This window comes from Otolemur garnettii, unplaced genomic scaffold (genome assembly GCF_000181295.1).
Source record: "Otolemur garnettii isolate 467f Iridium unplaced genomic scaffold, OtoGar3 scaffold00084, whole genome shotgun sequence".
In the NCBI taxonomy this organism is placed as follows: Eukaryota; Metazoa; Chordata; class Mammalia; order Primates; family Galagidae; genus Otolemur; species Otolemur garnettii.
Genome location: NW_003852479.1, coordinates 4,974,361 through 4,991,750, shown reverse-complemented (window position 1 = coordinate 4,991,750; position 17,390 = coordinate 4,974,361). Strand labels below are relative to the sequence as shown.

Below are 17,390 nucleotides of genomic sequence, written 5' to 3'. Positions count from 1 at the left end.
TGAGCCAGCTGTATGGCTGCAGGTTGAGATGGACTCACTCTCCCTTGAGCCAGCTGTATGGCTGCAGGTTGAGATGGACTCTCCCCTGAGCCAGCTGTATGGCTGCAGGTTGAGATAGACTCTCCCCTGAGCCAGCTGTCATCTTTCAGAGTTTCCTAAACAACTTTCTATTCTTGTGGTTTCACCTTGGCGAGGTTGACATCTGGACGCTGGTTTGAGGAATAGTTTCCCCAGAAAATGACGTCCTTTACATCATTAGCTGTCACACCAAGTTTAAGAGCAATTCGAGCTTCAGCTTGGTTGTGATCTAAACTAGTCAAGCTGCTGAAGTTCTTCTTGGGGTCCGGTGGGGCTGCCTTGGTGGGAGCTGGGCAGTTGGGGTTGGCTGGTTTACCCACATCTTCTTGGCATATTTCTCCAAGGCTGCACCCTGGTGTTTGAGGATTTTCACATTTGCTTTCTGTAAATCTTTCTTTTCTGTGGCTTCCCTTCTTGGCATGGTGCCCATGGGAATGACCGTATCCAGATCTTTGAAGGAAACTTCCTTTTTTCCTGTTGCAATATCTTTTAGGAGGGAAAGAGAACAGTGTTGCAGTTCCAGCAGGATACCATCCAGGAAACCCATCACAAGGGTGATACCCAGGGGTGCAAGAATTATAGGCTGGTCCTTCCAAAGACAGGCCCATTTCCAATACTGCATGGTGGTGATTATACAATCTGACCAGCTGCTCCACTCACGGGCCCTTGAGTGGCTGAGACATGATTAGGAGCTGCACAGACAATTTCAGCACCTGCAAAATGTATTGCACCTGTAATCAATATGTATTGATAGATCTTTATCCTCTCAGATTTCTTGAAGTATAACTGATAAAAATTATACCTGTTCAAGGTGTACAATGAGATGCTTTGATAAACATTGTGAATAGTGACCACAATTAAGATAATTAACGTGCTCTTCACCTCACACAGTTATTAATTTTCTGTGTGGTGAGGACACTGAAGATCTCCTCTTGTAACTGTGTTGTATATTAGATATCCAGGACTTACTCATCCTGCTTAACTGAAACTCGTGTGCCTATTGACCAGCATTCTCCGCGGTACTCCACCCCACAGCCCTGGCAACCACTTACACATGTGCCATCTGGTTTTGCATTCAATGTTTTTAGATTCCACGTATCAGTGAGATCATACGGCATTTTTGTGTGTGTGTGTTTGGCTTAGTACAAATACTGTAACGTCCTTCAAGTGATAGAAGTGACCTAAGTTCATGAACAGATGAATGGAAGATATTATGTTTGTGGGTGTGTGTACATACATACATACATACACACACACATATATGCACAATGGAATGTCCAGCCTTAAAAAAGAACAAAATATGCCATTTGTGACAACACAATCACACTGATAGACCTTAATAGCAACATTTCCAGTGGATCCGTAAATCTAGAAAAGCTACTTCAAAGAATACAGAAGCTTTGGATCGAGTATTTTAATGGTAGATGTTAGCAGTTAGCTGCTATTCTGACCCCAGGTCCCCTACTCTTTTCATTGCCAGGTCCTCAACTCTATCTGATCATCAAAAGCAGTTTTTATACTTCTGAGAGTGGGTACAAGACCCATCATTTAAAAAACCTTCTCTGGCCACTTGGGAAGGTGGCCAGGGAAGGTCGGTCATCAGATGGCCTGAGGACGGTGCACACACAGGCTTAGAGCCGTTCCTCTGTGTTTCCCCAGCTGATTGGTCAAGGCTCAATAAATATTTTCAAATTTTTTAAAGAAGAAAATACGGTTAATACTATTCATACTATTCTAAATGATATTTTCATCTTTTATTCATGTACCAAAATCTTTTTAAAAGAAACATTACTTTTATTTTTCTGATTGATTTGAGTTCTTTGCAGATTCTGGATATTAGTCCTTTATCGGATGTGCAGATTGTGAATATTTTCTCCCATGCTGTAGGTTTTCTGTTTGCCTGGTTGATAATTTCTTAACTGTGCAGAAGCTTCTTAACTTAATCAGATCCCATTTATTTAGTTTCATTGCTATTGTAATTGCCATTGGGATCATTTTCATAAATTCCCACTTCTGGGTATATATGCAGAGGAAAATCAGTCTTTATTAAGAAGATGCCTGCACTCCGATGTTTACTGAAACACAGTTCACAGTAGCAAAGATGTGGAATCAGCCCAGGGGCCCATCGATTCATGAGTGGACTAACAACTATGGTATGTGTATTCCATGGAGTACTATTCAGCCCAACATAGGATGAGGTCCTTTAAAATTTGTGAGTGTGAGTTTAAAATTTGTGAATTTGAGACCATTACTCTAAATGAAGTATCTCAAGAATGGAAAAAAAACAAACACCCAGTATACTCTCCAGTGGACTGGAACGGACAGATGGGCACACAGGTGCCCAGAAGGGGGAAGAAGTCATAGGAAATCAAGCAGCAGCGGGAGAGGGCGGCTCTAAAACTCACCCAGCCGGTCCAGGGAACGCCGCGTGAATGAGGGGCACACTTCACAGCCCTGACTCAGGCCACATATCAAACACATTTGTTTCCTCTTAATATTTTGAAATTTAAAAAAAAAGAAAGAAAGGAGAAAATAATATATTAATATCAGAGTTCTGATAACCAGAAGCCAGATGTGCTCACTAATTGGTTATTTGTTCTTGGGCAAATCATTCACATTTTCTTGGCCCAAGTTTTCCCATTTGTGAAATATAGAGTTTAAAAAAAAATTATAGAGCCGATTAATCTCCAATATTTCATTGTCTTAATTCTGTAAGTCACTGTTTCAGGGCCTTTACTCGTAAAATTAGAGACTTTTTCAATTTATAAAGAAGAAGTATCTGAACAGAAGTACATTCGTATGTGTATGAAGAAATTTAGTTCAGTAGATCCAGGTCAGAGGGAAAGAAGTGTCTTGTGTCCTGAGGCCAGGTTATCTTTGAGCATAAACCACTTAGTATTTGTATCTATGACTTAGATAAATTATAGATGTAAGATGCCATGCTCATCAGATTTGTTAAGACACAAAATTAAATAATCCATGAATATCTGATAGACTTCTGATATATTTATGTACATGTATATATATATAAATACACTTATATTGGGATGGGCATAATCATAGACTACCAGAACATTATCCGATTTTTAGTGCCTTTGCAAGTTGTAGAAAAGGCAGTAAATGTAAAATAAGAACACAGCCATGACCGTGGACTTGGACTTGGAGAAGCAGACTGCTGTTTCCAGGCTTCCCTCCTGCGTTCACTGCCCGGTGCCCGAACAAGTTGCTCCACAGCTTTGCGTCTCAGTTTCTTCGACTATAACATTGAGACAATATTAGGGCCCATTTCATATTTACTAAAATTTAATATACCAACATTGGTAGGAACAGCACCTGGTATGTTTTAAGTTCTTGTATCATCAAGAAGGCCCCGCCTTTTACCCAGGACCTCATGAGCTTCCATGGTCTCTGCAGCTGCGTATCCGTGCTGAACAGTGACCTCCCTCCCACCAATCTGGGACCGTCCTCTGGAACCGCACACATACTCTCAACCCCTGAGATTCCCTGGGCTTCAGTGCCTTCCACGTGAAATGGGTGCATCAGTTCCCACTGTTAATTAGGGAATAGATGCCACAGCCGGACGCCTCACATTCACATCTCAGGAACCTGTTTATTACCCTGCTGGTGTGGGGAAAGTTTAGACAGATGCCCTCAGGTTCCCCTGGAGTTCATTGACAAAATGCCAAGACTGAGAGATAACACTCACATTCCTAAGTCAGCTTCGTAAGTAGCGTGGTGTGTTTTATGGACTCCATGTGGCTTCTGAGAGAACACCGACCTCTGTCATAACTTTGATTTTCATCTTAAATGAAAAGCAGTGGGATATGCAATTTTAAAATGTTGGGTGGTGCCAAGTTGACTTACAGAGGTTTTTGTTTAGTACATGAAGAGTCTGTTACACAGTTGCACTTAGGTTCTTTGAGTAAAAGGAGCAGTCATGGTTTCATCATTAATTTTGTATACTCGCTCATTTGATGAATAAATCAAGATCTTGTTTGGGAACGGCTCAGATGGTGTGTGTCGGTGCTCTAACTGCTTCTCTCTCTCGTCCTGTAGGACTCCACAAGAGCAGCTCCTGAACACGCTGCCCGACACTTTTATACATCCGTGTGAAACCCCTAGTGAGAAACAGATTCCTCAAAGCAAAAATGAGGAGGACAGTGACGGTTAGTTCAGGCGTGATTAGACGTTTTTAAAGTTATTACTTCAAATTATGTACACTAAGCATCAACCAGCATCTACTTTTCTTTCTTTAACGTACCCTTCTCGATTATATTATATAACCCTTTACCTCTGGTTCCAAATCTTGCATGCTCACTTCTTCCCGTTCTCTAGATTGGCTTTGCCTACTGCAAATAGCTTCATGTACAAATTAGATGCTGAGAAGATGGGTACTTCACTCGACCTGTCTTAGCCCTGGTGTGGATGCACAGAACACCACCCTTTTATTGCTGGTTATATTATTTGAAGGAAAATGTCAGGAAAGATTTGATAATATCACTTTTCAAACTTATTTCCTAGTTGAAGAAATCAAAGTACAACAGCTGAATCTTTTTCAGTCAATTGAAGAAGACTTAAGCACAGAGAGACCTGAGCCATCTCTAAAGATAGTGGAGCTGGAGGATGTGAGTGTATATCGACCATTCCTGAGCCTTATCACACACCTGCATGCCATTTCCAGGAAGACGTCTTTCATAACTAGCATAGTTCAGCAGCGGTTCTCAGCCTGTGAGTCATGACCCCTTTGGGGGTTGACCGACCCTTTCACAGGGGTTGCCTAAGACCATCCTGCATATCAGATATTTACATTACTATTCATAACAGTACCAAAATTATAGTTATGAAGTAGCAACGGAAATAATTTTATGGTTGGGGTTTACCAAAACACGAGGGACTATATTAAAGGGTTGCGGCATTAGGAAGGTTGAGAACCACTGGTTTAGCAGGAAATGTACAAGTGCTCGAATTTAAATACGGTGATGAGAATGAAACGGTATTTTTTTTTTTTTTTTGTAGAGAGTAAATTTGTGAGCTGAATTGGCATTTTTTTTTTTTTTTGAAGCATGCAGTGTGGGGATCACTATTTTAACTTATAGAAATGTAATTTGGTGTTTTGTCAGCTGAGTTATTTATGTAATCAGGATTTTTAGCAAAGATCAACCTCATTACATAATATCTATTTAATAACATTTAAGTGAAAACGTAGTTTCTTGAATGCCATTTAATATTTTCTGTTTAAAGGCAGAAATAGTATTTCAGATTTAAGAGGTTTGAGAGAATGATAACTTGAACACAAACCTCTAGAAAACAGAAACAGGATAAGCGAGGGCCAGAGCCGTCAGAGCTGAAGCCCCGGGCCAGAGTTTCAGGATGCGACAGAGTTGGGGCATTTCTGATTTTCTGGGCCTCTGGGAGCCGAGGGACCCTCTCGTCCTTGGTATTACTCTTTGCTGCCGTTGTCACAGAAAAAGACAAGAATGGAGAAAGTCTCTTTAAACACACCTTTCTTCTTTAGATCGATAGAATTATACAGCTTCTGCTTTTTTTTTTTTTTTTTTTCCTAGCAACTTTTATTCCTCTTCTGGATAAATTTGAGAAATTGAACAATAATACACTGTCACACACACACACACACACACTTACACTGTGTTAATTAAATGGTTGATCCAAGATCCAAGAGTAAACTTAGGCCGTGCTAGTCAGACCACTAAGAGCTCCTCAGTCACTAAACCACTTGGCACTTAGCACTTACCGTGTTGAATGAAAGTTACTGCTGGCCCCAGGTGTAATAATCGTGATAAACTGGCTGATACATCAACAGCCCTGCACAACCATCAGCTGAGTTTGTTTAGTGTTCTTGGAGCTCCTGGGCTATAAAATATACCTGGAGCTCTCACGACATCATTTGTGGGAAGAAGGCACTCCAAATGTCACCTGTAAATTCCTTGGTTAATGTGTAATAAGTTTATTGAACATACTGACGTTGTGTAACATGCATTTAATAAGACGTATGAAGAGGAATTTGAAGAACCTGGAAACGCTGCAGCTTACAAAGTTGAATTAGCTGCGGCAGACCGTCAACAAAGGTAAGGGCCGTCCTATTTGCTTTGTATCCTATTAAAAACCCATGCCAGAAAAACACCAGCTATCTTTTCAAATGGGAAATTCACTGCGTAAAAAACATGTAACTTTAATAACGGTAGGACGTATTTTACACAAGCCGTATTTACATTTGTGTGCAATGTTTCTCATGTTGAACAATATCTAGCAATTAGAGTGTTGTCCATTATGATATGTTTGTACTCCCACTACTATTTGGATCATTAGGAATTTAGGAATAGCATTATTTTAAGATTTTGGCCAAGTCCAGTATGTTTCTTGGGAGCATTCTGATTTTCTCCAAAGATACTCTGGATACTTTAGTTTGCTATAAACCCTAAGTGAAAAAGTCTTATACATAAGAGATTGAGATACTAAAAGAGCTCCTGTAGTATCGACTACAGTATTATTCCATTTTTTGATGTGTGATAAAACAAAGAAATGAAATATAATAGTTTTGCTTTGTAATTGTTTTGTAGAATTTCGTCATTTCCACATGGAAAATAGTATCTAACTGTGTCTGTTAATAATGTTAAAAATTACTCAAGTCTCTTTTGCTGTTGAAACGTTAGTATTTCAGGTGTTTGACTACAAAGCATCAACTTGATTAAACAGTGGGAGGAGGCTCCTGTTAAGTGCCCCTTACACCAATTCTTTGTTTCGGTCAACTCGGGGTCCTGTCAGTATTTTCCAACCACTCTGGGGCTAAGTGATGTCCTTGGACTGAAAAAGCCCCATGTTTATATGCAAAGACTGAGATGTGTAGCAGCAAATGTACTTTGGGAGCAGGGTTGTGGCAGGAGACAACTTTTTGTTCAGCAGAGAACAGGTTTATGTTACGCACTTCTGTATCTCCAAGGAAGTGAATGATATTTCTGTTCTCTAATTTGATTCTTTGATGTATCTTATCATGTGACTCCCACATATGGTGCTGGAGAAGGTGGAAGAAGTTCCTGATCATGGTTTGGCGGTGGGTCTCCAGTTTTGGTTTGGAGGTGCCCGTAGGACCACATTAACTTGATCATTGCCCTGGGGATGCGGAGGACCTTTTTGGTTAATTATAATCCATGAGTTTTATGGTAGTCCTCTGTAAAGCTTACATAAACATCAAGGATTATTATGTATACTGCATAGTATTCAAGTCTAATGAATGTTATTTAACTGCAACTATAGTCATCGTTATTAAACATCAAAGTCTAAACACCACGTGCTGCTTTTTACTCTAATAGTTCACTGATGAACAAATATGTTTGTAGTAGTAAAACCTTGATTTCATAAGATTTTTAATGAGCTCGAAGGATAACACTGCATTTTTAGAAGAAAGTGAGAAATCAACTTTATTTTGGAATGTTTTAAAAAAGAACTTTTCTATTTAAATTTTTCAGTTACAATGGATTGGGCTTGGTGACCCGCTACTCTGTATCCATTACATAAGGACGAGTTAGTTAGGATATGGTGATTTAGGATGTGTCTGCAGTAAAGTTAGCACGAATAGTAAGTTAACGTAACTTACTATTTACTACTTTTACGTCAATAAACTGAGTCTTCTTTATTTTCTTCTTTTTGTGGCATTTCTCTCAACCTCATTCCCTCGCTCGTTCCTGCGCACGGAAGTTATGCGTTTCATGATTATCCGAAGAACAGTTTGCTGTATGAACTTCACACCCATCAAGGTCACATTTTCAACAAGGGGAAAACAGAGCTCTTACGTCTTAGTTTGAGAAACAGCTCTACAGACTGTAAAAATAATTCAAAAGGTAGCCTTGTATTATTGCTTCATATGATTCACCCGTTCATGTTGGTAATCGAATGAAACCCATAGCACTGCTTGCCTGTTATGTTGTTCATTTTAAAACCAGAAAATTTAGCACTCAGAAGAAAATTAGTTGAAAATATATGATTTTCTAGCAAATATGATCTTTAGTCAATGGACAACAGTATTTGTATTCATAAGAAAACCCAATATAGATCTCTAAAAGTGATTATGGACTGAATTATAAGGATAACACGGAAGGCCTTTAATGACAGGGTCTGACACCTCATCACCCTCACATGCATTTCATATCTTCCACAAATATTCAAACATGATGTAAAGCTTCATGTGACACAAAACCTAAACAAATCACCTCGTGTATTTTTCTGTTATTGTCACCAGTAGTTTCTTTGGGTTCTATGAATTAGAATGCTGTGTGCATACGACTGTTTCCATTCTTATACAGTGAGATCATCGTGTAAAGAGATCAAAGTATGCTGGCCTGGGAGTCGTGTTTTGTTTCTATTTCTAGCTTTAAATCTCTATGTGACCTTGAGTATGTCACTAGCTAAAACATAATAACTGGATAAATGTCAAGCTGTATTTTATGTATTATGTTTGGTTTACATAGGATTTTAAGAAAAACCCAAAACTATCTCTTACGTCAAGAGTGTGAGAGCTACCAGAGGGGATATTTAAAGTGAATAGTCGTATAATTGGTGATTACTTTCTGATTGGGAAGAAGATGGAAAACAGTAAATTTGTGGTAATTCTGCCGGTCTGCTGGTCATAACATTTTCAGCTACCAGGCCACTAAATTGTTATGGCTGGGTATGGACTACCTGAACCACCCCAACATGGGAATTTAGGACTGATCTGGTCTGGATGTGGTCCAGAGATGAGAGTGGTTTCACCAAGTGGAGCATGCTGCACCTGCTGGCTTAGGGAGCATGGGGAACATGGTTGCCCACACAAGTGTTACTGATATATACACACACACATACATATATACATGAACCTAAAACTGCTCTAAATATCTCTATATAGAGAGATATAAATAGATATATGCACATACATACATATGCAGCACAACTGAGCAGAGGGCACAGAGTTCCTATACACTCATTCCCCCTCCCCCCAGCTCCTGGCCCCAGCGTGCACAGCTTCCCCCATTACCAGTGTCCCACACCAGACGGGTGCATTTGTTTCAATCAGTTGACTCTGTCCTGACACGTTATGATGATTCAAAGTGCGTAGTTTACCTCCCCGTTCACTGTCAATGTCATGCATTCTATGTTAATGACAAGTATCCACCATTAATAGTATCATAGGGAATAGTTTTCCGGTCCTAAAAACCCTCTGTGCTCTGTTCGTCCCTCCCTCTGTCTAACTCCTGGCAATCATGGGTCATTTGCTGTCGAAACAGTTTTGCGTTTTCCAGGGTGTCATCTAGTTGGAGTCTTAGAAGACATAGCTTTTTCTGATTGGCTTCTCTCACTTGGTAACAGGCATTTGAAGTTTCCCAAGTCGTCCCTTATTTCTAGCACTGAATCATACTCCACTGCGTAGATGCGCCTTGCATTATTGATCCATTCCCCTACGAAGGACATTTCATTGTTTGCAAGCTTTGGCAACTACGAATAAAGCTGCTATAAATGGCCAGGTCTGGGTTTTCATTTGGACATAAGCTTTCAACTCATTTGTGCAAATACCCTGCAGCACAGTTGCTGGGTTAGATGGTGAGATTATGTTTGGTTATGTAAAACGTTGACAGAGTGGCCTGAGCCTGAGTGGCTGTACCATTTCACAGTCCCACCAGAATGAAGGAGAGTCCTTGCTCTTCCATATCCTCGACGTCCTGTGGTGGTGTCAGTGTCTCAGATTTCTGCCATGCTCATAAGCATGCAGTGACATCTCACTGCTGTTATCCCCTAAGGACACGGGATGTGAGCATCTTCCGATATCCTCATTCACCATCTGCATATCTGCCTTGTTGAGGTGTCTGTTCAGGGTTTGTGCTTATTTTTTGATTGGGTTATTTGTTTTGTTATTGTTGAGTTTTAGGAATTATTTGTATATTTTGGATAGTAGTATTGTATCAGATGAGTCTTTTCCAAATATTCTTTTTCAGTCTGTGGCTTTCTTCTCACTATCTGACAAGTGTTTTTCATAGAGCAAAAGTTTGAAGTTCAGCTTATCCATTTCTTCTTTGATGTGTCTAAAAAGTTATTGTCATACCCAAGGTCATCTAGGTTGTAACGTATGTTATCTGTTGGGAGTGTCATGCTTTTGAACTTTACATTTAGGTCTATAACCCATTTTGAGTTATTTTTTTCCCCAAAAAAGAGCTCCATCTTCCACACAAGTTGGAGTATAGTCACAGATTACAGCAACCTCCAACTCCTGATCTTGAGCCATATTCCTGCCTCAGAGGCCCAAGTAGCTGGAATAACAGGTATGTGCCACCCACCACACCCAGTTAATTTTTTTTTTTTTTGAAAATTTTTGGTAGAGGCAGGATCTACCAGATAGCTTCAAATTCTTGACCTCAAGCTATACTCCTGCTTCAGTATCCTGAAGTGCTTGGATACAGGTGTGAGCCACTAAGCCTGGATGATTTTCAGTTAATTTTTGTGAAGGATTCAAGGTCTGTGACTAGATTCATTTTGTTAGATGTGGATATCCAGTTGTTTATTTGTTAAAAAGACCCTCTTTTCTCCACCGGACTGCCTTTGCTCCTTTACCAAGGTAGGTGACTATATTTATACAGATTCACTCTGGGCCCCTATTCTGTTCCATTGATCTTTTTGTCCACATTTATACCAATACCGTGGCACCCTGTCTTAACTATTGTATATTCATAGTGATTCTTGAAGTAACAAGGTGTCAATCTTTCCACTTTTTCTTCTTCTTTAATATGGTGTTGGCTATCCCAGGCCATTTTTTCTCTACTTCTTAGAACTAGTTGAACAATATCTACAAAGTAATTTGGGATTTCAATTGCGATTGCAGTGAATCTATAGATCAAGTTAGGGAAAACTAGTATTCTTCTCATTCATAAATATGGTGATTTTTTTTCCTATTTAGTTCTTTCTTTTGTCAAAACTTTGTAGTTTTTTTAATATAGATTTTGTATATAATTTGTTCAATTTGTACTTAAGTATGTCCTTTTTTTTAAATTAAATCATACTGTGTACATTAATGCAATTATGGGGTACAATGTGCTGGTTTTATGTACAATTTGAAATATTTTCATCAAACTAGTTAACATAGCCTTCATGGAATTTTCTTAGTTATTGTGTTAAGACATTTATGTCATTTTTTGAGTGCTAATATAAATGGTCAGTCTTATGTTTTAGGTTTCCAATCCACTTGTTCATTACCAGTATTTTGAAAGCTAATACTGAGTCTGTCAACCTTACTGTAATTTCTTATTAGTTCCAGGGGTCTTTTTGGTGATTCTCTTGGGCTTTCCACATAGATAATCATTTCATCTGTGAAAAAAGACAGACTTCTTACCTGTCATTTATATATGTTTTGTTTCCTTTTCTTGTCTTCCTGTATTAGCCAGGATTTCTAGTATGATACTGAGAAGTTCTGGTGAGCGGGGGATATTCTTGGCTTGTTACAGATTTTAAGACAAACGCTTTTAATTTCTCACCATTAAATATGATGTTATCTGTAGGGGTTTCTTTTTGTAGTTGTTCTTTATCAAATTAGGGAAGTTCCCTTCTCTTTGTGGTTTGCTGAGAGTTTTTCTCATGGATTGGTGTTGAATTCTGTCAAATACTTTCTCTGCATTTCTTGGTATGATCATGTGATCTAGGTCATGGGTCAGATTGATATTTAAATGTTGAGCCATCTTTTTTATGAAAAATTTTCAAATAATAGACTAAATACCACCTGTCCTTTCTGGATTGCATCTTTTTTTTTTTTTTTTTTTTTTGCAGTTTTTAGCCAGGGCTGGGTTTGAAGCTGCCACCTCTGGCACATGGGGCCTGCACCCTACGTAGTCCTTTGAGCCACAGGCGCCACCCTGGATTGCTTTTTTAACATTATTAAAAGACTGTTTGGTTAGTTTTCAGTAGCAATGGATCCCAATAGTGAAATATTTCAATCCTATAGAAATATTATTTTAACGTAGGCTATGGCATCTTTTTCTTCCAAACAATCAGGTAATGTCTCTTCTGGTTTAAGAGGGAACTACAGCATTATTGTGAAAACTTTATTCATGTTGCATAGCCTTTATGATATCTTTATTCTAACAGTATTGCTTTAACATACTCTGTTATTGCTCACGATACATGCGCTATTAAAGAAGTGCCTGGAATCGGAAGTTCTAAATACTGTGTATAATTGTCAAGTTATGTAGACATTTGATTGCAATGAGTAAGTCATTTGGGTTGTAAAGAAGAATGTCCATCACTGGGGCCATATTAGCAAAAGCGTCTATTATTTTATAGCCTACTTGTATTTGTTTTGGAAAAAGCATAAGGGATAACCAGATGAAGCTCTATTCAGTCTGGGTAATGATATGCACGCTTTTATTTAAATTGAAAGCAATATGGCATAAATATCTTTAAAGAACTTTTTGCTCTTCAGAAAACGTAGACCAGGGTTTGGCACCTGGCTGCACATACAAACCCCCTGGAGAGCTGAACGGGGGGAATTTACAAGACCAGCACCTGAGTCGCACTCTTGACATCTGTTTTAATTGGCTTGGGGTCAAGTGCACACCCTGACAGTTTTAAAGTGTACCTGTGGGTGATTTCTTTGTGCAGACTGGTTGAAAACCAGTGACTTATTTAAAACAGATGTCAAGAGGTGGGTGACTGATACACTCTTGCTCAATCTGCAGCTTTCTAGAGGCAAACGTCCTTGCCACACTTTCTCTGTGCCACCACCTGGCGCTGTCCTTTCATCTGGAAGGTTTCCCCGTGTGCTGTCCCCCATGCTAGGGAAAGAGGTAGAACAGGGAAGGAATGTTCCCTGTGTGTTACTTTACATGAATTGTGGTTGTAAAATTTGAGTGCAAGTGGGGTGGGGAAGTGAGAATTGAACTACTTCATTTCTATCAAGGCAATAGAATTTAGTCTATTCTGAAGAAAAATTTGCATCAATTTTAAGATTTCATTACAAAATAAATTTGTGCTTCCTTGCAAAAGTCTACTTCCTTCATGTTGACTGGACAAGTGAATTGTGCTTCACCAGGCATGAATGTAGCGTAGGAAAGTAACATCCAGTGAAGATGCAGCAGTGCTCATTGACAAAGATGTCTTACTGCTGAACTTTTAGTTTATACACAGTTTAATTAATTTGTTTAAATTCATTCATGTCCCCTTTGTAAACTGTATTTGCAGGAACTTCAAACACAGATTTGGACAACATTGTAGATCTTGATGTTTATTCTTCTGATGGTGAAAAATCAGGGGAAATCCATGTACCTGAAAGAAATTTAAAAGAGAAAAGTATAGATGTAAAAAGTAATCAAGAGTCTGATGGTTCCTGTGGATCACCTGAGAACAAAGATTATTTGCCAAGCGTAGATTTAGAAAAACGTTCCATCGAGGAGAAATTGTCTCAAGACATTAAACAATCCTTGGAATTCAACAGTCTGAATGGGAGATCATATGATGAAGATTCTGAAATTACACCGTCACTACTGGTAAATATTATGTTTATTATATTAAAATTTAATCAGAAAATGTCATGGTGATACAATGCCTTCTTAAGGTACTTTCCCTTGGACTTCAAACGTGCTGCCTATTATTATTAAGGGGGGGCAGAGGGACTCATCTGGGAAAGAACATGAATGGAATGGCTTCTGAAACAAGTTTTAATACGGTACATGCCACTTTAACAAATAGTTTTCTGCAACAAATAATCCTTGAAGGCCCACCTGGTACACCATGCTGAGAGTGCTGTTAATTTTTCAAATGAAATTCATTATTCTGAATAATACAGTATAATAAGTCAATTTTCGCTTTTTGCTATAGTATAGTTACTGGTTAAAAATGAAATAAATGAAGATATATAGGCAGAACCAGGCTTTGTGGCTTAGTGTAAGTATAAAGTGAAGAAGATAATTCTTTCGAGAACGTGGCTAACAAAGAAACAGAGGTGTGGTTTTCATTTCTCATCAGAGAACCAAGTGGTCAATATCTCATCATGGGCTGTTGCCAGGTCTCAAAACTGTATTTGCCTCTCTGTTCCATACACTAGAAAACTTCAGTCGTTGTGATCATTACTAATAAAATGTTTGAAAATTAGGTAAGTCAAACATTTTAAAAACACTTCAAAGTCCTTTAAGTTTCTGTGGTGCCCACACTGAAGAGGGGAATCGGAGCTCGACCAGGTGCTACCTGGTCACTGTGACGGGCTTTCTGTGCCAGGGAGATGAGGCTGGGAACTAAGACCACTGCAGAAAACTCAGGTCCCTAAAAGTCTGCCCAGTCAGTGATGTAGTGCACTGGGAGAAAGGAGAAATGCCCAGAGGTTCAGCAAGATTAAAGGAAACTGATGACTGCAGGGAATTTGGGTTGTGTTGATGAATCATTGAACTGAAAGGCGGAAATCGTGTACTTCTATTTAGCATAAATTCAGATATACCTGCCCAGACGCACGATTGAACAGACATTTCTTGTTTCGAATCTTTGAGCCAATAAATTAACATTTTTTTATCCATTCCTTTACTACCCGATGTATCTGGCAGAGGTAGATCCTAATAACATTCTAGAAAGACATCCTCACAAGTTATCCCACAATAAATTCTCCAAAATAAAGCCCCACCCAATGGACTTATCTTCTGCCTCCTCAAATGGGGAAAAAAGCATTGGTGCTAGCAGGAATTGGAGCAAACAGAACAGGTGGGAGCTCCAGGTTCCCGGCTTCTGCAGGGCATCAGGGATAGAGCTGGCTGATACATGTGCACACTGCGGCCTGTGGACAGGACAGGACTTCTGGCCTCAGACAACCTGAGTCTTTTAACTGGGGCAGACAAAAGCCTGCCTGCCCTTTGCCCTCAATGAAGATATTACGTTTGTTACACTCAGTAGTAAACAAACCTGCTCTCTGCCCTATAAAGAGACGCAAGGTCCGTCCCGTGTGATTATATTTAAATTACCTGAAATGGAAAAGAAAGAATCGAAACACTTAAGAATAATATACTATTAACCCCTCTATTTATGAAATCCTATAAAAAGTTCCAAGATTTAAATTATATTCATCAAAATTATAACTCAATAGAATAAACAGCATATTAAATGTGAATAAATATATTATTAGTAACCCGGAAGGTAGATTTTTCAAAATTGATTGTATTGCAGCAAAGATACATAAAGAATTACTAAGACTATATAATATTAACAAAGAATAATTCCAGAGCAGTTAAAATAAAAACATATCCACAGTATCACTTGTATTTTTGAGACATGTCATAACATGATAAACAGTCTTAAATGGAACCAGAGATAATGGAAGTTTATCTCCAAAAGACAATTACTGTTTAGGCAGGAAAATGCTCGGACGTGGCAGCTACTTACAGCCTCAACAGCGTCACACAGTGTAATGTTATCTCTAACTTTCTAAGAGAATTGACTAACAATCAAGAGATCTAAGGCTTACAAAACCATCATTCAAGACAGAGTAGAATCATGATATGCCTAGACAAAGGCTCAGGTAACGTACTACACTCCTCGAAAGGCCCACTGAAGCAGCTGACTTCAGGATGAAGGGAATTGAACCAAGAAGAAAGGAGCAAGATGGAAGAAGTGGGGTGGCAGATATATCAAATGTATTATAAAATAATTATTATCGTGCCCAATTTGAGCAGAAAATAAATTTGAATGTGAATAATATACAGCCATAACTTATAAAATTAGTGGTATGATTAGAGTTAAAACTAGCAAGGTCTTATATTGTGAAGAAGGGTGGAATCATTAACTGTAGTGTTTTAGAAAATTATACATGTGATGTACAGTCATATGCATACAACTATACTATGGGTTACTGTTTTTTAACTGAACTTTGGGTTCACTTTAAAATATTACAGTTACAATGCATTATCCAAAACAATAAGGAATAGGGGAGATAGAAAACTTAATTAATTGAAACAGGAGAGAAATGCATCAGGGAAAAACCGGTGTGGTAAGTGTCAGGAGTACCGTTTCCCTTGTGCCTCTCAGGCTTTGCACATCTTTAACTGGCTGCCTTTGTTCTAAACCATCTTTTCAAGGTTGCTTTTATACAAACAGCCTTTGAAGATAGAGATTGTGTCTCTGTCTAAGAGCAAAGAGCAGGTATGCTTGCTCTCCAGTACCATAAAGGTCGTATCTCCCTGCGGCTGAGGCTGACTGCCCTGTATAAAAGAGTTGGGTTCCCTAATTACTGACATTAATTGTATGACTATACCTACATCTTTAAACTATTTTATAATTAAAAATGTAGTGTTAAAAAGCTTCTAAGTGCCTTTGACCCCTTATATTACCATTGTGAAAACAATGTTGCTTTGTTAAATGTGGGAAATGTCGACATTATTGAGCACAGTGCTTTTACATGGTAAATTATTTAGAAAGTAATTACTCAAACTTACTGAAATACTTTCGGCGGATTTATTGAGGGTCTGTGAGAATTTTCCAGTATCACAGACCTAGGTCTTGATAAGACTCTGCATGTAGCACAGCTATTTTGATTTCCACATTATATAATGTAATTATTGCTTAAGTATTTTTTAAGAAGGCAGCGAATATCTAATTTCAGGTGAGGACACTCCAAGTCATGGACAGGGATGTGATTTTCTGGAGAGGGGCTGCTTGCCCCTTTCTGCTGGTGTTCTCATAAAGGGGAGGGGCTGATGTTTACCACAAGGAGGGTGTGGAATTGGAGTGACCCCTGCCCACCCAGTCCCGGATTCAGTTCTCTGTATGTAGAGAGCAGTGATGACTGGTCAAAGGCCGTCAGAGAAAGACACCCATCCAGCTCTGTTTACCAGGGCATGAAAACTGGCACATTATCTTGCTGAGGTGTCTCCTCGTTCATCCCCTGCCCCATTTTTACCTGTGTCTGATGTTCTCCTCGTGTGTGTGTCTGGTTGACTGTCTGCTGTTCTCCTCGTTTGTGTGTCTGGTTGACTGTCTGCTATTCTCCTTGTGCGTGTGTCTGGTTGACTGTCTGCTATTCTCCTTGTGCGTGTGTCTGGTTGAATGTCTGCTGTTCTCCTCGTGTGTGTGTCTGGTTGACTGTCTGCTGTTCTCCTTGTGTGTGTGTGTCTTGTTGAATGTCTGCTGTTCTCCTCATGTGTGTGTCTTGTTGACTGTCTGCTGTTCTCCTTGTGTGTGTGTCTGGTTAAATGTCTGCTGTTCTCCTTGTGTGTGTGTGTCTTGTTGACTGTCTGCTGTTCTCCTTGTGTGTGTGTCTTGTTGACTGTCTGCTGTTCTCCTTGTGTGTGTGTCTTGTTGACTGC

At 39.1% G+C, this 17,390-nt stretch overlaps 1 protein-coding gene across 1 annotated transcript in view; it reads left to right on the top strand.

The window, feature by feature from the left end:
* The window catches only part of ZBBX (zinc finger B-box domain containing), a 106,983-nt gene that overhangs the window by 54,087 nt on the left and 35,506 nt on the right, over positions 1 to 17,390 (top strand). The window contains exons 9-13 of the mRNA XM_012808110.1: positions 4,135 to 4,244; positions 4,600 to 4,703; positions 6,085 to 6,164; positions 7,792 to 7,937; positions 13,291 to 13,595. Of these exons, the coding sequence (XP_012663564.1) occupies positions 4,135 to 4,244; positions 4,600 to 4,703; positions 6,085 to 6,164; positions 7,792 to 7,937; positions 13,291 to 13,595 (745 nt within the window). The remainder of the gene's footprint in view (positions 1 to 4,134; positions 4,245 to 4,599; positions 4,704 to 6,084; positions 6,165 to 7,791; positions 7,938 to 13,290; positions 13,596 to 17,390) is intronic.